Below are 19,822 nucleotides of genomic sequence, written 5' to 3' on the forward strand. Positions count from 1 at the left end.
GTTAACATCTCATATAGTTTTGAAGTGCATTTCAGTTCAATCTTGTTCAGGTTTCATGTTCCGACTTCTGTTACTTTGTTCTTCCTGTTTCGTGTATGGTAGTCCATATTGAAGTACGGAAGCAAAATTGATGAAAAACCACCACCAAATTACTATCTGTTGATCTGTAAAGAGAAACAACTAAGACTCTGGCTGAAAAGCTAAGGACTTGATGTTAAATGGACATTCTTGAAGATGCCCATTTTGTCTATGCCTAAATGGGTACCATCAGAATCAGCAGAATTGTTGGGAGGATCAAGAAGTGCGATGAGGGCCGCCACCAAACCAGCATTGCTTGAGATACTCGGCTCTGTGAACAACGGTTTGTTTCTATCATCCAAGAAAATGTCGTTATTGTCAGGTCCTCCCACCATGGCCCCCACAAGTTTATTTGGATTTTCGCCTTTTGAATTCAGATATGCACTCCCTTCATAACACGAGTGTTGTTTCCCGTCCCATGGGATCGATGCGCCCCGGTGGTGAACATGAGTCGGGTAGTGGTCACCATTTCCTACCATGTAGCTTATCTTCATAGGATTGTCCCCGAGTATGTAATAGACCTGAAAAGCAGAAATTTCATACAGTTACATTTAGCAGAAATGAGAAGTTGCTTAACTAATTTGTGAAGAAATATTGTAAATTTTGCCATTCTGTGTACCTGTGACATAGCAAAAGCTTGCAATGTTTCAACAGAGAAGACAGCAGAATTGCAACTACCACTGGTTCTGCTTAACATTTGAAGATAGTCACTGTACAATTTGCTGAGAAACGATGCCGTTGCAGCATACTGGAGTGGTGCACCAGCATTTGGTTTTAGGAGAACCAGTCCACCTAATTATTTCAAAAACATAAGTAAATCAACAGATCATTAACATGTAAAACTTGGGAAATTCAAAGGTTCTTACCATTGGTCACAGTCAATTTGTGTTTAGACACATACGAACACATGAGCAAGTCAGTTCTGTTTGTGGACAAAGCATCTTCATATGGATAGCCGAGATCACTGAAGTATCTGATTCTTGTCAGCAAAATCTGCAAAAACAGGTTTCTCAAGATTACCAATTCTTGTCCAACACTATAGAACAACGGAACCGTAAACTCCAAAAAAACATCGACTCACAGCATTGGCTGTCAACTTGTTGTTCCAATAGAAGATCCATTTTTCAGATTGCAGTTCTTCCTCCTCTGCTGCAGCAAAATTATCGGTTGCATACTTGAGATACGTACTATTCCCTGTTGCGAAAAATAACCACGTGCCTCCCCAGACCAATTCATCGATATAACTAGATGACTTGTAGAAGTCTCGTGCTTGACCTCCACAAGCATCATTCTCAGTGTAGATTCCCGGTACGTGATAGGGATCCTGCCTAGTTGCTAAATTGAACAGCTCTTCGGCTGTTTGGACTAATTTTCTTGAATACTCTTTGTTTCCTGAGAAAACTATTGAAGCAGCCGACATTCCTGCAACGATTTCTCCTGCTAAGTCTGCTGCTGTATCATCACAAACTGAAACAGGCCTGGGATAGCTCATGTCCTCCGGTCTTTGCCAACAGCTGAGGTCATTTTCTTGATTCGTTCCATTTCCACTTCCACCTACCTTCAACATCAAGAAACGAACACGAAATGTTTATCCAAATACTGTTGCCGAAAAACTATATAACTATCATCAGACAGCACTAGAAACCTCTACCTGAGAATACAGAAGGGCTGAATCTGAGCCTGAATTTGGAGGAATAAAAAGTTTGAGCAAATAATCACTGCCCCACTTGATTATGTCCTTAACATGATCGAGCTCTCCAATGTCAGCATATTTCTGCTGATATTCAACCACTGTCCAGCTCAGAAGAGTGACTGTATAAGCTGTAGAGAAGCTGAACTTTATATTATTCCCTGAATCATAAAATCCTCCCACAAGATCTGCATTAGTATTCCCATCTTTCCCATCATTTAAACCTGAATTTCCATGAAAGTTTATGGTGCTATTCTGCCGAAGATGTCCTGCTGCCACAGGAAGGAAAGGGATATCAAGAAAATCTTACAGACTAATCTTAAAAAGGTGTATCAGAAAAACTGAACTAAGTTGACAGAAACTTACACTTCTGTGCATCAAAGAAGAGGAGAGCTTGACTCAAAGCAAGTCTTAGATCCTTGGAATCTCCATCACTTTGTTTCTTGTGTGTCAGAAAATGCACCAGCACAACCAACACCAGAACAAAAACAACTACGAGAATTGACACGTAAACGCAACGTTTGAAGCATGCTTTGTCCGATATCGTTAGATTAAAGTCGATGGACTTGGAGAACCGAGAGGGGAGTGAATCGTAACCATTGGAGGCTTGAGGGAGGAGATTGAAGTCGAGCTCGATCGAGTTCCAACGACTAGCTGAAGGGAGGAGCCGCCCTGCTCCAGACACTGTATGAACAAACCTGACTGAATGAATCTGTGATTCAGAAGTCTCAGACATGACTGCAGACATTAAGACAATCTTTGCCCCCGAAAACAAACTGCGTTTCTATCGCAAATCCTGTTGCATTAAACACGTCAAATTAAATCTTTACTTGAAATTGCTTCATATTAGTGCAGACATACTAATATTTATGTGATATCTTGCAGGGAAAATCATTGTGAATATTTGATTTGACTAATGTAAGTTAATTATTGCATTTATCATATTCTGTATTAAAACTTCTCTTGTCATGAGACATGATCATCATATTCTCCGCTGGTGTTGGCAATATTTTCTTGGATTGCGACATGGGAATGCATGTAGGACATTTAGACGTAACTAAAGTGACTATAGATGGACGGACGTCTCCACGCATGTTTAGTGAATCAAATGACAAATCAAACCCTCTACCTTAGTGCATAGAATTATCCGAATCCAAGAAATAATTCAATATTCAGGGGAAAAAAATTATTCAAATTAAATTTAATTGAATCCAATCCATCCCGTAACAAGTATAATATAATTGACATGTATACTAATTTTATGACGAGTATATCACGCTTGTACCGTAATTGATTAAAGCCTGGCTGTACCCTATTTGAGCTGAAATTATTAGTATTCAATTAGGATTTTTTGTAAAATTGACTGAATATTTATTTATTGATGTAAAACTAATAACCAAATTAATCAGCTAATTTATATTGGGAAAAAAAAAGAGCACACGGCAACTTAAGTATTATGGTCTATTTATACTAATTAAAATAATCCTATGGTCATGAGAGGACTTCTAGACTTGGCTAAAAATATGTTTGGAATATTGAACGGGATAGTTTCTGAAGACTCTCCCCTAAGACCTTCCCTTGTGCTTCTACTATCATTCTTGATATTTTTAGAGCAAAAATTAACATTTAGAAACCTCCAAAACAATTAGAAAAGGAAAAGGGAAATTTAATAATGAAAATTATTAGTATTGTAATTTTCTAGTTAAAAATTTCAAGCACCAAACACTCTATTTTTCACTTTTTCAATCAATTCCAAACACTATCAAGTTTTATTATCAATCATTTTCCCACTTTAATTCACTAGTTTTAAATGACTTTATTAATTTTAATAAATACAACGTCAGGGATCCGAAATCAAGCAAGAATCAAACGGCCTTAATTAGCTCCTTCTTCCGCCTCTTGCAATTAGCTAAAAATTCTATTTTCAGGATTCGTGACACGTGCATTAAACTACAAGTTCAAGAAGGAGGATGTAATTAATTAAAAGGGTAAAATCCAAGAATCCTGTGATATTAGAAATATTAAAAAGGTTCTTTGAAAAAAATAAAATATCAATTACATCTCCTTTAATATGAAAAGAAAATAAAAAAAAAAATCCTTAAAGTCAGAGAATATAGTACACGCGCGTTGCTGTGAATGTGGGTTGAAAGTAAATTATTTTTTATAATTTTACCCTTACCTCTCCATGATATAATATTATATAATATATAATTTAATAATTTTTAAAATAATATATATATATACTTTATCAATAGTAAAAATTTACTTTATATGTAAATATATAATTATATTAATATTTTGTAATATAATATTTTTAATTATATAATTAAAATTAATTTCTTAAAAAATGGCAGCGGCCCACCATCGCCCATCGCATCTGGGTGATTGCGTCGCCCTCGCTTCTGAGGGAGCTAGGCAATCAGCGTCGCCTAGACGAGGGCGGCGGCATATCCATTGCCCCCTCTGTGGGGGGATTTAAAATAATATTTTTATTTTTATAAATTATAATAATATATATAATATAATTATATCTACCTTGTCGTCTAACTTATTTTCTAAAGTCACGTGGACTAAAAACTCCCCAAAAACTATTTAATTGACACTTCATATTATTTTTCGATAAAATTCAAAACTTGGGGGCATCAAATAACTAAATTTTATTAATTTTGAAACTTAATTTATAAAAATTAGGAATAATTATTGCAATTATTTTGGTAAAAATAAAAACTTTTGGTCCACCAAAGGACTAAATTTAATTAATTTATAAACTTAATGCATAAAAGTTAGGCATAATTATTGGATTAAAATTAATATTAGGTATATTTAACGGACCAAAAAATAATTTTTTCATATAAAAAATTTAAATTTTATATATTATAAGTATATTTTAATTAAAATTTATATAATATACTATATAAATATAAAATTTTTCCTCATATATATGGAGGAATCGTCTTTAAGGGACTGTGTGATTGATTGTTTATAACATAGGGATGATTTTTTATATTTAAATTTTCACAGGAAGCTTTTTCATATTTTCGTATCACATGGGTTAAAATAAATTTAACTCTTAATTAAAATACAAACAAATTTGAATTACAATAGTTCAAAGGACACATGATGAACCCATCTATTGAAATTATTCCAAATTTAGTCACAGAAAATACGTCTAAAAATAAAAATAAAGGTAGAGACAATTGATGCTTAAGCCATGAAAGGGCAGCGTGAGCCTGAGCCTGAGGGCGCATTGCTTGAAGCTTCACCAGTTCTTTCCCCCTTGATAAGGTCCGCCAGCAGTTCTCCACGGTCGAAAAAGAAGTCAACTTTCACGACCTTGGAGTTTTCGTCCAACTGTTTCAGATCAAATGCAACAAATAAATAAATAAATAAGAGAGCACGTAGATTTTCCAGCACTTGTAGAAAATAAAAAGCAAGACAAGAACTAACAGATGAAGAGGAGTTTTAGTCCAAGGTTGAATGAAAATGTACCTCAAAAATTGCTGTCCCAAAGAATTCAACCAATTCTCCGGTGGGAGCATGTCCTTGGAACGGTCCCTCCATGTAACCCCAATGCCTAAACTTGTAGGCAATCACCGGAGGCCCCGAATAAACTTGAAGAATTTCAACAGCAAATCCTCGAGGGAATACCGTCTTGAAAGCAGACTGGGACGACTCGTACGACTCCTGATCAGGGTCGTAGGACCTCAATGCCGGTGGCAATGAAGTTTGCAAGAACACGTTGTAGCTTCCACCTACCTTTCCCACCTCCTCCAGTGTAAAATACTTTTTGCCTGCAGTTTTTACCATATTAGCAAATAATAGTCAGGAATCATCAACTGTCAAATCACGTGCAGACTTTCTTAACTAACTCCATCTATAACATTCAACAACTGACTTACCATTGATGCCGAGAACAAACTTGTTAGCATCAAGTGTTTTGTAGTCATCCGGATTGGCCTTATGGACCAGTTCCATTTCCCATGTCTTGACAAGATTCTGCACTTTCTCCTCTAATGATCCAACAGGCCATACCTACCACACAAACAACATCAATTACTAGAAAACTTTAAGAATAGATCATATAAGTAAGGAGGAAATATATGTTTGCATTTGTGTATATATATATATATACTTTGGTTCTCCCTTCTTCAAAGAGCCTATTGACCACGTCGTAATTAGGAGGACCAGCGTTCCATTGTGTGGTCTTGAGCTCCTCCTCAGTCAAGTAGGATCTGTATTTGTCTCCACCAACACCAGAAGTTGCCATATCTTTACTCACAATACTAGGATGTCTAATTTCAAGAATTGATGAGGCTGCAAACTGCAAAGGGATTTCATTGCAGGGGTTGTTATATATAGAATCAACATGTCAGGCAACTTGTAATAGTAGTCCACACAAGGAAATGGTATCAAAATTGGCATAGATGATTGAATTTTTTTAGTTGAATGATTGGGCAGGCAAAGATTGAATTGGTTGGTGTGTGCGACAATTTGCAACTCAAAGAACAATAAAAACCATTTGTAATAAAATACTCTTCATCTATTCTACCACATCAGTCCATTCCTCAATTGTTTGGCAGGTGTTTTTACTTACATGTACAAATTACTCATTTTTTTATTTTTCTTTTTTTACTATGATGGCATAAAAATCGATAATATGATTAATACAACAGCATCATTCTAGTGAGGATTTTCTATTATATTTTTTTTGTGTTATTGATGTATGATTGCATTCCTTTTAAAAATTAAATTGTAATTTAAAAGTAAAGTCACATCCATAAAAAGGACTAGTAATCGTAGGCGGCTAAGACTCAAAGCTAATTAATTGTTATTGGAGTAGGACCACCATTCCATTGTATTAAATTACGGATTTTTTTTTTAGTAAAAGTGATTATATCTACTATTAAAATAAAATGCCACCTACTATTAAAGTGGAATAATATAACACAAATCAATAAGGTTCGGACCCATAACATTAAAATTATGAACCCTCAGCTTCGTCAAGAAGTTAGGCTTCATTGATTAAATTATAATTAATCTGCAAACTAATTAATTATTAAAAAGAAAAACATGTATATCAATGAGGATACAATTATGATTAGTCGCCGCCGACGAACGCGAACAGAAACAAGTAATGTATGTGATCTAGCAACTCAATAACGCTGTAGAAAGAAAGAAACGTAACATAAAAGTCAACGTCAGGAAATTTCAACCAACATTGCATTTGTTATTCGAGTAAGTGTCCATGAAAAATGAATTTCATAAAATAATATTGATCATCTTAATATAGGGTAAATAACAATTTATCCCATATGATATTGAAAATAAGCATATTACCTTCCTATAAAAATAATATAGCAATTTTATTTTTTCAAATAAAACAATTTACCTCCTTATACAACAAAGTAAATTGCTTCATTTTAAAAATTGTAGAAGAATAAATTATTTTATTTTAAAAAATACAAAGATAATAAATCGCTATTTTATTTTTTTATAAAAAATTAATTTACTCATTTTCAATATTATAAGAAAATTACTTGCATTTTTCCCTATTAATATATATGATACTAACAACTCAATTCAAGAAAAGTCCAAATCACCATACAGTGTTGTGTTTTGATTTGCTCTCTAATTGTGGTGTGAAATAAACTATAGATGATAGGTTCAAATTGAGAAGGTACCACGTAAATTTATGGCTGAATATTTTAAGTTGTTAAAGATGAACAAATATTTTTTTCCTACCATAGTTGATTGATCCCACAGTTCAAGTCCTTTTTTAAGTTTTGATGAATTTAAATTTTTAGATTGCAGATTTATATTAAAAAAAGGCAAAACTTAAATTCGGATCTTATATTATATTTACAGAATAAATTTCATATACAATTTAATGTAATATCACTTGAAATCTTTTAAAACTCAATTCCTTTGTTTTTTTTTTTCAATTTTTTCCTCAAAATTCTTTTCTTAGATTCAAATCTTTCCTTGAAAATTTGATCATCTAAATGACAGAGTTCTTCGTACGAACATCACATTTTCTGCTCAATGTCAAAATTCAACACAATATTTTTTCACTTACAATTTTTACTAAATTTTCATATATCCACACATGTTACATGCCCAAATATTTATAGTTGGGATCTGAAAAAATGGGCATAGGTAAAAACATATTCCCAACACATAAATTTTCAATACAAAAGCAAATTCTCAAAATTATTAATTGTAATTTTTCAAATCTCAAAATTTAAATATAATTTTAACCACAATAATTATCCCAAATATAATGATATAGTTGTAATTCTCAATGTGATTTATCCACTAAAACAAATCCACAACAATGAGTTGCAAGAAATATTCTTCACAAACATAGAAAAAGATGACTCCTTTTCAAAAGAGAAAAAGATAACTCAAAGAAGCTCAGACTCAAAGAGCAAGTACCGAATAACCAAATTTTCTAAAGTTACCCTACCTAAATTGTTCTCTTCGTTCCGTATTCATTCTTCCGAGATTTTGTTAGTCCCAACTTGTAGCCAAGAAAAAAAAAGCAATTCCCGAATCTAGTGAAGTAATTTCGATCAAATTCGTTTTGATCGCCCACGATTTTACATCTTCATCCCATCAAATCATTTTTAACAAAATTAAAAAATGAAAAACAAAAGTAAGAGCATTGCACAAATAAGAAAAGGAACCATCAGAGACCAAAGTGTATCCCCATAAGCATTGAGCTATTGTACGGTCCGCATCATGGTTTGAACTTTCTTGTAAAAGAAAGATCACATCACTTGGTTCCTCAATCTACTTGAACCGATGCAAAAATCAACACAAATACCACCAAAAAGATAAAGAAAGAAAAATCAAAGATGAAAATGGGAAGAAAACTTAAATAAAATAACAGAGGAATTGGGGCTCAGAAATTTTATGGGTATGAGAAATTATCATCACACGAACATCGTCAGAGTGGTGCATGACTTCTCTGAATTCTCATCACCGCCCTTTTACATCTGATATCAATCCAAAAACAGATACACAGAAAGAAAAAGGAGAAAAGAGAAACCCTAGCTCAGAGGAAGGGGGAGGGTCTGGGCATTATATAGATCAGGGGAGAAGGCAAAACAAAACCCTAATCCTTGCGCTCTTGAGACTAAATTGCTCTTTAAGCCCTCGGCTATTTGGGGCCGGTAGATTTTTAGTTGGGCCAATCTTTAAAGTCTAAGCCCGAAAGACACCAGGAAGCAGTTGCTTGTGTTCCGTTCTTTCTTCATAAAATTGATACAAAACCAACTTAAGTTGCAACTACTTTTTTTCCCCAATAAATAGGCATCAAATTCGAATTTCCTCTTCCAAATTTAATGGATGGGGTTTAGCCAAATGTGAACTAGCTATACGATAAATATAATATATTTATCGTATAATTAATTTATAACTTAAAAAAAATGGTCAATTACATTATAAGTGTACAAAATTTACTATATAATTGGTTTGATTTTCAGACCAAATCTGAATAAAAATTTACTCCATATTTAATATAAATATATTTATGGGTGAATAGCAATTTACCCCCTGTGATATTGAAAATGAGCACATTCCCTCCTATAAAAAAAATATCGCAATTTATCCCCTTATACTTTTTAAAATGAAGCAATTTACTTCCCTCTATATGGAGGTAAATTGTCATAAAGAGATAAATTGTTGTATTTTAAAAATACAGGAAGGTAAATTGCTATTTGTTTTTTCATAAGAGGGTAATTTGCTCATTTGCAATATCACAAATGGTTTCTTATTTTTTTCCCATATATTTACCCATCGTTTTCTAAATGTGGGTCTTTCCTTGGAAGTTGATTTTCCTAAATCTAGCTAACATATTGATGTGTGAAAAAACCCCTGATTTCAACTTAATTCGAAGTCTTGATTTGATCCGGAATCAGACCCATCTATCAATCCGGACTATGGAATTTTGAGTTAGGAAAATGTTTGAGTTCGAAATAAGGTCTTCCTATGTGTAATTGGCAGAGAATTTTTACAAGAAACTGAAAGGCAGTAACCAACCAGCCGAGGCTTTGCCATTTACAAGGAAAGCAAGCTACAAAAAAAAATAAGACCACTTTGGTAACACTCCACAGACTTTTCAAATGTAAACAAGTCTGCATAAGGGCCATATCAGTGGTACTGGTCATCTGCAAAACACCGCAATAATAGACTAGCAAAATTGTTACACTCAAATTTATGAGTAAGGTGAGGAGGAGCAACCTTCCTCCCCAGTTAGTCCGTGAGATTACTTCCACTTCAAAAATGATATGCCGTCACTGTCAGAAATGTAATTTAAACTTTAGGAAAAACAGTCAACGTCTTTCCTCCAATATGCATACATTAAGGCCATAAATACTATGGATGAAACTGTAAAGCAGAAACCCGATTACTGAACAAATGCATGTTCACTGAGTGATGTCGGACACTCACTTGTGTACATTTCTAGAGTAGGTACAAGGATATGTTATCTGTTTTTGAACCGAGATGCTGATCGCTTAAACGGATAATGCCGTCTCTTAGAATCAAATAAACCACTGTCGCTGGCACTCCCTTCCACAAGTTCATCATGCACATCAGAGAATTCATTTGTCCAGGTGTTCAAGGGGATGAGATAGCTATCATCCTTGGATTTCTTCTTATGCAACCCATACAGTCTCATCTTTTCAGATATCTGATGGAAAGTTCTGTTAATTTTTGCAAGTCCTCTTTCAACTGGTTCGACAACGTGTGAAACTGTGAACATCATGTCATCCACGATCTAAGAACACAACAAAGTGTCAGAAAGTTGGAGAGGGAAAAGGGTCATGGGCACGGAAAGGGATGTGAAAGAACAAATAGGAAGGAAATTATGTAAAAGAACATGCAGGGAGGAGGAGACATTGATCTCACAATTTCACCACTTCCAAAGACCACATCACAGACACTCTGATGGAGTTTCAGACCTGTCTCTGTCTCTTCACGCTGGGAAATGCAGAGTCTACTACATTTTTCACAGTCTTGAACCTCTTCAGGATCCGGCGGGGTTCCTAAAGATGCATAATCTGCCATCACAGAAACATTTCGCACGCATCTCTCTCCACGTTTGTAAGGTACAGATGGGAAAACATAAAGATGTATCACAGCAGCCACACCCATCTGAATCACAAGACTAAGACTGAGAAAAGTTGCCAAATAGATTGAGAAAACATAAAGATGTATAAGGCGCCTGTGATTTAAAAAGATCTGTTGGTTTATCAAAGTTTGTTGTGTATAATTTTCACACATACAAAGAAAGAGAAAAAGAGTGAGAGTGCCTGTGGCATGTGTCTGTGACAGAGACAGAGAGAGAGAGACCCCAATACCATAAATATAATTTTGTTCTACCACAGCCCATATAATAAAACTATGTAGAAAAATACCTATACCATAAAGTTCTACAAGATAAACACCTATAACCGTCACACCGGAAATACGTGGATAAACGAGTCAAGGTTCCAAATCTAGTTAAAATGCAAACAGCACTTTTGTTAAGCTCTTTCTGCAAGTAACTGTTTCCGGTTGTTAACACACTATAGCAAGCAACCCCTCCAGCTTAAGGTCTTATATATTAGGAATCTGATATGATAGAGTTGACAATGGTAGCAATGAGTTCGGTCACTTTCAGAAGAGTAAATATCAAAAGGTTGTATTTAGAAATGGATGATATAGCAGCATAGATGTATCTTAATATCAACTAGACAACAAAAACAACAGATAACCAAAATGAAAATACACTTTACCACACACCTCAATACAGATGATGTAGTCTTGTATACGGGTTTTCAAAACTCGCGCCAATGACCCCTTGAAGGTTACAAAGGAGAAAAGAAAAGCAACAGCAACACCTTGCCACCATGTCAGGAATACAATTGACTTGAATGTCAAAAACTTGGCCAAAGGTTTAATAGGTGCCAATTTATTCTTGGTGACAGAATAAAACTGCACAAGGCAATACAAGGCCCAGGTTTGGCTGAAATTTAGAACTGCCGCCAAATATGGATAACTGCAAGCAGATTATTGAGTTTTGATCATAAAGAATTTGGCAGTTCTACATTTGTCTGAAGTTGCATAGCAAAGTGCTTTAGTAAATTGCATGAAGTTATACTAGTCCAATACAACCAAAAATCAGAAGTCAGGCTGAAATAACCAGTATCACAAAAAAACAGATATAACAAATGTAAGCAGAAAGGTGTGTGTGAAATTGAGTAAGTTGGAAAACTGTGACTTACGCATATCTCCATTCAAACTTTCCTTCCCCATAAACACCTAATGATTCAAAAATCATCGCTAGTAGTGCACATATCATCTTCAATAACATCTGTAAAAGAAGATATAGACACTTTTGGTTAATGACATATAGGAAGAACAAAACAAGGTCGATCTCTAATAATGCTATACATACGTATTGAACAATCCCAATTTTTACGGCTTGATAGAAGTCAGATCCTAGCTCCCAATCCCTCAAAAAGCAATTCAATGGAAAAGGATGTTCAACAACTCCATAAGAATATGCTTGATCCAGAAGAGGTATGCTAGAAGCAACCCAGCTTTGACATTCCATAAACTCAATAGTACTTACCTCTCCACCTGCAAGACATGATTAGTAGACTTAATGGAATAATTCTCTTGTTGAACAATAAAATCTAAGAACTTCATATCTACATGGAACCACAATGCTTTGGCATGAATAGTAATAAATTATTTAATACAAGAGTTATTGAATAAGTTCTATATAACAATACCAATACGTGAAGGATTTTTCAGAAATGTCTCAAACAAAAAGCCTTCCTGGTAAAGCTACACATAAAATATGTGAAATCAAAGAACACGTTATATAGACATACCTAAGCACGCAATGAGATATCTCTCAAAGCAATACATAGCAAATGCTTCATAACAATCCCGTATAATTTCACACTTGAAGGCGGCATGTGAGTCCAACAATGATAGGAACTGTTCACACAACCAATACCCATCAATAAGAAACTGACCAAAATCTTGCTCTGAAGAAAAAAAATCTCAAAAAGTTTAAATATGTCGACCATAGAAAAACTACCGCAAACTTGCATTTGAAGTGAATTGCTGAAAGCTTAAACTTCACATGTCCAGAATTTATTGTCTGATGATTATAATGAAACAATTCCAAGAATTCAATATTCCAGTAGATCTCAAAGTCGATGCCCTTTGCTGACAAGACATTTCAGTTATAAGAGAAGTTTCTTTAGAAAGAGTAAATAGTTCTACAAAAGGCTTGAACCAAATAATCACATCTATGTTACGAAGTTATATCAAACGGGAAACACTTAACAAAGGTAAGTCCAGCGAGAATCCTGATAAAATGAGGAACTTAGACTTGTACTTTCAGTAAGTAGTACTAGAAAGTTGTTTTATCACCCGTAGCGCCCCCCTCCCCAACCCCACCCCACACCGCAAAAAAAACAGAAACAGAAAGAAGTGCCAGAGACATCTTTCCATTTTCCAACTGCAGAAACGATTCTTCAAAGTGATAATTACATCTCCTGAATTATTATAATGCTAATTTTTTTAAACAATCTGCAATATAAGCCCAACCAATCCAATCGGCATAAACAGGTGAGAAGCTATCATTACCGATTCCACAGCATAAACAGGAACCATTAGAATCAGTCCAATCAAGAACTTCTGTTCCTGAAATAAAACAAATGCTTCCTATTTAGACAAAAAAATAAAATAAGAAAAATGTAAGAGAAGTAAGCCAACTTCATTATCAAAGACAGGGGAGAAAGATCAGTAGCAAAGATGCTCATGCATAATGCAAAAAGCATTGACCATTGCTGAAAATACTAATTACCACAAGAATTAACCAAAGACAACATCATCAAGTTAAAATATTAGAAACAATGTGCAAAATCAAAAGCGAAGGCAAACCTCTGGCTGCTTGTAGGCAGCTAGATGCTCAAAGATGAGATACATAGAAAGAACAAGAGCCACCACAACAAATACGGCCGCGCTGCTGACTGCCCAACTATAGAGAGCTGAAGTTTCCACACCCCCATTGATGGACCAAAATCTTCCTGACCTGCTGGTCGATTCAACCAAAGTGGCAAGAAATAATGATGACAATAAAACTTCCTTCCAGCCCATTGCAGATCATACAAGCTTCTCAAACATCAAGGAAGATACTGTCCAATCAATAAAGAACCTAATCTCCTCCTAAACAACCTCATAACACCTAGTAACTGGCTAACGCTGGCAATACAAAACCGGGGCAACCATGGGAAACCAGCTTAATACATCTTCATGGCAATGACTGAATCACCACTCTTTACCAAGTAATGCCTGATCCAATAACAATACAGCTTGCCTATAAGCAGAAATTCACCAAAATAATAATCTATAGACCATAATATGCACTATAAACGAGACACACAAACACTAAAACAAACCAGGGAGAAAAAGAAAGAAAAAAGGAAATAAAACGAAATAAATTCGTGATTTTTCATCTTCAGAAAACCACTCTGACGTTCATCCGACAGTAAGATAGCTTAACAGATACATTGCAGGAAAAGGACAATTAGTTGAATACTGAAATCTTTAATTGAATACAAATCCTGACACAAATAATCGCACACTAATAACTCTACAACACTAAAGGCTTTAGGTCAGAAAGAAACCTTTCATCCAGTCGACTTTTTCCACAAAATCATGATCATGAATCCAGCAAATGTGAATTGAATCGTTATTCCTTGATCACGAAATTGTTCTCCAATTCATGAAACCCGTCATCTACGTAACGTTCCTGTTATGACTATGCTTACGTATCCATCTTCGCATTGGCAGTTCCAAACGAATTCGTAATCGAGTGTTGTTGGCGCTTGGCTGCTCGATACTCGCGTATATGAGCTATGACGATATATACGTATCCATTTAATCTCGTGTTTTAGTTTAATGCCCAAAGTCCAAGTTCAAATTGGAAATTTCCCGAAGTTCGGGAATTTAATTCTACAATGACGATTTAGTAATTAATATGACCAAAATAAAAAAAAATATTAAAATATATACATTTAAATAATTGAAAAGGCATAATTATTGTATTTTTTGTTCATTATTTTTTATTTTTTAATTATTTTATTAATCTCATTTTCTCTCTATTTTCTCAATTTTTTATTTATCTCTTTTTCAATAATTTTCTTTTTTTTTTATATATGATTAATATAGTTTTTAAGAACCAATAATTAATTTAAAATTTATTATATACATACATTTGTGCCATACATAATATCGTTTAAATTGTTTTTTCGAATACTTTTCCACATCATATAAGCTTAGGAGCTCACCTAAATATTTTCTAAATAAGAGAAACGTCTTCAAATATTATTTAATTTTTTTACTTTTAATAATTTATTAAATACGATAAGATATCTTGTTCACTTAGGTAGTTGTATACAGTAAATTATGACGATTTGTTATATTATAAATATTTGTTTTATTTAAAAGATTATAAATATTTTTATAAAATTAGTGATTGTTTAATTTAGAGGGTGTTTGTTAGACGATTATTGATTCTAAAAAATATTTATAATTTTTTAAAAAATTATAAATTATTTATAACTATGACAATCTTTAGAGGAATTGGTGGTAATTTATCTTTTAAATTAAAATTAAAGTTTCACAAAAACATAAATAACTAAAAACTAGTTGGATTTGTTTACTAAGAGATTAATGGGCCGATTAATAAATACTGAGGCCCACAGATCTGGCACAGCCGAGCCCAAATAAATGATCCGAAGCTATCTGAAGTAACATGTGTTGATTCATTGAGGCTTGTTTGGTCTTAAACCCCTTTGCTAAACCCCCATTTCAATAAACTTCAAGCTCGAGACTTTTCCTCGTTTTCCCACCCATCTCTCTCTCTCTCTCTCTGGTTGTCCTTCTTGCGCAAGGTAAATTTCGCATATGTTACTCTGGTTTGTTAAACTAGTTGGATTTGTTTACTAAGAGATTAATGGGCCGATTAATAAATACTGAGGCCCACAGATCTGGCACAGCCGAGCCCAAATAAATGATCCGAAGCTATCTGAAGTAACATGTGTTGATTCATTGAGGCTTGTTTGGTCTTAAACCCCTTTGCTAAACCCCCATTTCAATAAACTTCAAGCTCGAGACTTTTCCTCGTTTTCCCACCCATCTCTCTCTCTCTCTCTCTGGTTGTCCTTCTTGCGCAAGGTAAATTTCGCATATGTTACTCTGGTTTGTTTGAATTGGGATTTAGGCCTTTTGGGTCTTGATAATTAGTTTGGTTGGTTGGTTTGATATTGCTTTCATTAGCCAAATTTGTGGGTTTTATGATGATTGATGACTTTTTGTGGAAATAGTTGAGTATAATTCTCTGTCATTTTTTCTAATAATATGGAGAGAAAGAGTTGAACTTCTTTAAGTCTTGGATTATGAAGGTTGTATGAAATTGTTTGTGGTGAAATCTCAAGATGATGGTGTGGCAGTTTCCTTGATTGAAGAATCAATATGTTTGTTCTCAAATGAGTTTTAAGTTTGTGTCTTGTAGGCATTGTTTTATTTCTTTCTGTGGTGAGTAAAGAGTAAATTTCACTGTGTATTTCCTATTTTTAGTTATTCTATTACTGTATCAGTGATGCCTTATCCTATGTGTTTCTGCAGGTTTCTAATAATTATTGTGTACAGTGTTTGTGGTGTGTGGCAAATGTAGGTGCAGTCATGCAGGTAGTATCATGCATTTGCTCTGTCAAAATGCACAATAGGTCCATTACAAACCTTGCATGCGTTCACTATTTCATAAGCTGCCAAGAGACATTTGCTTTTATCAAATTGAAAAATGCATTCCTATGGAATGGAGACAAAGCATCAAACAAGCATTGGATACCCAAGCACAAAGCAAGCCACAATCCAATTTTGATCATAAAACTATTATTGGACTTCATGTGAAAACTGATAATTATATGATGGATTGTCTTCTCACAACTTTGAAAGATTTTGCCAGCCAAGGTTATTTGTCCAAAGCCTTCAAGATCTTTTCTCATATTCAAGGTCATTCCTTAGCATCTGGTTCTTGGGATTTTATTGTAGACTCGTTGTCCTCGCTGTTGTTTTCTTGTATAAACTTCAAGTTGGTTTCAGAGGGCAAACAGCTTCATGCCCAAGTTATCACCTGGGGTCTTGAGAAGAACCACGCACTGGTCCCAAAACTAGTATCTTTATATGCGGCATTTGGTCTTCTGGATGATGCTCATCGTGTAGTTACAGGTTCACACATTCTGCATCCTTTGCCCTGGAATATCCTTATCTCATCATATGTAAATAAGGGGCATTTTGAGGAAGCTATCTTTGCCTATGAGCAAATGGGTCTTAGACGAATAAGACCAGATCATTGCACTTACCCATGTGTTCTTAAGGCTTGTGCTGAGCAATCAAATCTTGATTTTGGGAAAGAGGTTCATAGGTCTATCAATGCTAGCTCTCTAAAGTGGAACCTATTTGTGCAGAATGCATTGGTCTCTATGTATGGGAAGTGTGGGGATCTACAAACTGCTCGAAGTGTTTTTGACAAAATGCCTGTTAAGGATGAAGTTTCATGGAACTCAATAATTTCGGGATATGCCTCCAGGGGTAGGTGGGAAGAGGCTTTTGAGCTTTTCGAAAAAATGCAAGCAGCTGGTGTGGAGTTGAACATTATAACTTGGAACACTGTTGCTGGAGGTTGCTTGAGGACTGGCAACTTCAAGGGGGCTCTCCAATTGATCTGTCAGATGAGAATGAGTGGTCATCATCTAGATCCTGTTGCAGTGATTATTGGCCTTGGTGCTTGCTCTCATATTTGTGCATTGAAATTGGGGAAAGAAATTCATGGATTGGCAATTCGCAATTCTTATACTGACTATGATAATGTAAAAAATGCCTTAATTACCTTGTATTGTCGGTGTGGAGATCTTATGCATGCCTATGTTGTATTCACGTTGATAGAAGCTAAAAACATAATTAGCTGGAACTCCATCATATCTGGTTTTGCGCAATGGGATCGGTCTGAAGAAGCCACGTCTCTCTTCAGAGAACTGCTGCTTACTGACATTGAACCAAATTATGTGACACTTGCGGGCATTCTTCCTCTTTGTGCTCGGGTGGCAAACCTGCAACATGGGAAACAGTTCCACTGCTATATTGCCAGACGTGAAGAATTTCACGGTTACCTGCTCATTTGGAATGCTCTTATTGAAATTTATGCAAGATCAGGTAAAGTTTCAGTTGCTAGAAGATTGTTTGATTCGCTGGACAAAAGAGATGCAGTGACTTACACTTCAATAATAGCTGGATATGGCATGCACGGAGATGGTAAAATAGCTATAAAACTATTTGAAGAAATGATAAGATCCCAAATAAAACCAGATCACTTGGTAATGGTTGCTATTTTGTCAGCTTGTAGTCATTCAGGTCTTGTAGCTCAAGGGCAGTTACTCTTTGAGAGGATGCAAAGCATTTATGGGATAACTCCTAATTTGGAGCACTTTGCTTGCATGGTTGATCTCTTTGGGAGGGCTGGCCTGCTGAAAAAAGCTAAAGAAATTATCTTAAGGATGCCTTATAAGCCAACTTCCAAAATGTGGGCAACGCTTCTTGGAGCATGTCGGATCCATGGAAATACAGATATAGGGGAATGGGCAGCTGAGAAGCTGCTGGAAATGAAGCCACAAAATTCTGGGCACTATGTGTTGATTGCAAACATGTATGCTGCTGCTGGTTGTTGGAGCAAACTAGCGAAAGTAAGGACTGTTATGAGGGACTTGGGTGTGAGGAAGGATCCTGGATGTGCTTGGGTTGATATGGGTGCTGGATTTTCTCGCTTCTTGGTTGAGGACACTTCTAAAGGGCAAACAGATGAAATTTATCTTTTGTTGGGGGGGTTGACTAAACAAATGAAAGCTACTGATTCTGTAGCTTCTGAAGCAGAGGAAGAAAATTTTCTTGGATCTCTTGCGTGAAGACAACATTTGGAGCCAAATATGTCAATTTCATTGTGACTCTCGAATTGGCCATAAGAGACTACTTGCTTATGATCCAATTCAACTAATGATAATTATGTTTTCAAACCACCGCAGTGCCCCTTTTCATTTCCATCTGGTGAGCTATCTAACTCTATTTTTGAAAGTGTAAAAATGTCATTATATTGGCTAAGATCACCACTTCAAGAAGTACCTCACCTATATGTCTTGGTTGGTAGGATGCAGATGGAGGAAACCATTGATGAAAATTTCAAAAAGGCAGACTAAGAGGTACGAGTAGCTTCCTACATCTTCCTGGAATTATGCTTCCTAGTTTTTCAGCTGCTCTTCCCACGTTCGATTTGGTTCTTTTCATTTTGATGCTTATACACCTAACTGTTATATTCCTGGATCTGTCTGTCTGCAGCTCTTTTTTATTTTTATCAGATATGGGTTGAATCCACCAGTTTACCTTCAACGAAGAAGACGGCCACAGACATGATCAAATATATCTTCACAAACCTTAAACTCGACAAGCGTAATCGCGTACATTTGAGGTTCACTGCTCGTGTTGCTCGATTTACACAAGATCTTACTGACAGATTTCATTCACTCGTGCAACAGAAATTCTTGTTTCTCATCAACACATTTCTATTAAATCCTTTCATTACCATCACCGGGAAGATGACAAAAGTAGAGCCTGATTATTGTGGTTGATGGACTTCATTGACATTTCCACTCTAATTGCGAGGGAAACTCAGCATTGCGCACAGCACCAAAAATTCTGACTTGGGGTGGACTGGAAAAAAATTACATAAAATTTAATTAATATATTTCTCTTTATTCCAACCAGACTTTTAAGTTTTATATTTGATTATTATACTTTATAATAATTCTTTTTTTGGTTATTTTTCACTTATGTTATTCATAATAACTCATATTTAGTAATTAGTTGTATTAAAATACAATCCAAGTTATATTGCAGCCCCGGAAAAAAATAATAATAATAACTCTGATACCCCGT

At 35.1% G+C, this 19,822-nt stretch overlaps 4 protein-coding genes across 4 annotated transcripts; 1 reads left to right on the forward strand and 3 right to left on the reverse strand.

Moving 5' to 3' along the window:
* Positions 177-3,818, reverse strand: LOC105155435 (endoglucanase 10-like). Its single transcript, XM_011071311.2, has 6 exons — positions 2,135-3,818; positions 1,730-2,040; positions 1,160-1,636; positions 945-1,071; positions 698-870; positions 177-599 (listed from the first exon to the last, which is right to left on the reverse strand). The coding sequence occupies exons 1-6, from the start codon at positions 2,514-2,516 to the stop codon at positions 201-203; spliced, it is 1,869 nt and encodes a 622-aa protein (XP_011069613.1). The 5' UTR covers positions 2,517-3,818; the 3' UTR covers positions 177-200.
* Positions 4,819-6,106, reverse strand: LOC105155436 (pathogen-related protein-like). The gene is made up of 4 exons (XM_020698843.1): positions 5,901-6,106; positions 5,668-5,800; positions 5,258-5,559; positions 4,819-5,119 (listed from the first exon to the last, which is right to left on the reverse strand). Exons 1-4 carry the CDS (start codon positions 6,033-6,035, stop codon positions 4,973-4,975), a joined length of 717 nt encoding a protein of 238 aa, XP_020554502.1. The 5' UTR covers positions 6,036-6,106; the 3' UTR covers positions 4,819-4,972.
* LOC105179741 (protein LAZ1 homolog 1-like) lies at positions 10,099-14,678 on the reverse strand. The gene is made up of 9 exons (XM_011103385.2): positions 14,464-14,678; positions 13,718-14,128; positions 13,421-13,477; positions 12,655-12,763; positions 12,213-12,397; positions 12,040-12,128; positions 11,558-11,813; positions 10,682-10,927; positions 10,099-10,550 (listed from the first exon to the last, which is right to left on the reverse strand). Exons 2-9 carry the CDS (start codon positions 13,931-13,933, stop codon positions 10,257-10,259), a joined length of 1,452 nt encoding a protein of 483 aa, XP_011101687.1. The 5' UTR covers positions 13,934-14,128; positions 14,464-14,678; the 3' UTR covers positions 10,099-10,256.
* Positions 15,921-19,648, forward strand: LOC105179756 (pentatricopeptide repeat-containing protein At1g71490-like). Its single transcript, XM_011103398.2, has 4 exons — positions 15,921-16,015; positions 16,466-18,937; positions 19,038-19,089; positions 19,226-19,648. The coding sequence occupies exon 2, from the start codon at positions 16,585-16,587 to the stop codon at positions 18,796-18,798; it is 2,214 nt and encodes a 737-aa protein (XP_011101700.1). The 5' UTR covers positions 15,921-16,015; positions 16,466-16,584; the 3' UTR covers positions 18,799-18,937; positions 19,038-19,089; positions 19,226-19,648.

The sequence above is a fragment of the Sesamum indicum genome, linkage group LG2 (genome assembly GCF_000512975.1).
Source record: "Sesamum indicum cultivar Zhongzhi No. 13 linkage group LG2, S_indicum_v1.0, whole genome shotgun sequence".
NCBI classification, from domain to species: Eukaryota; Viridiplantae; Streptophyta; class Magnoliopsida; order Lamiales; family Pedaliaceae; genus Sesamum; species Sesamum indicum.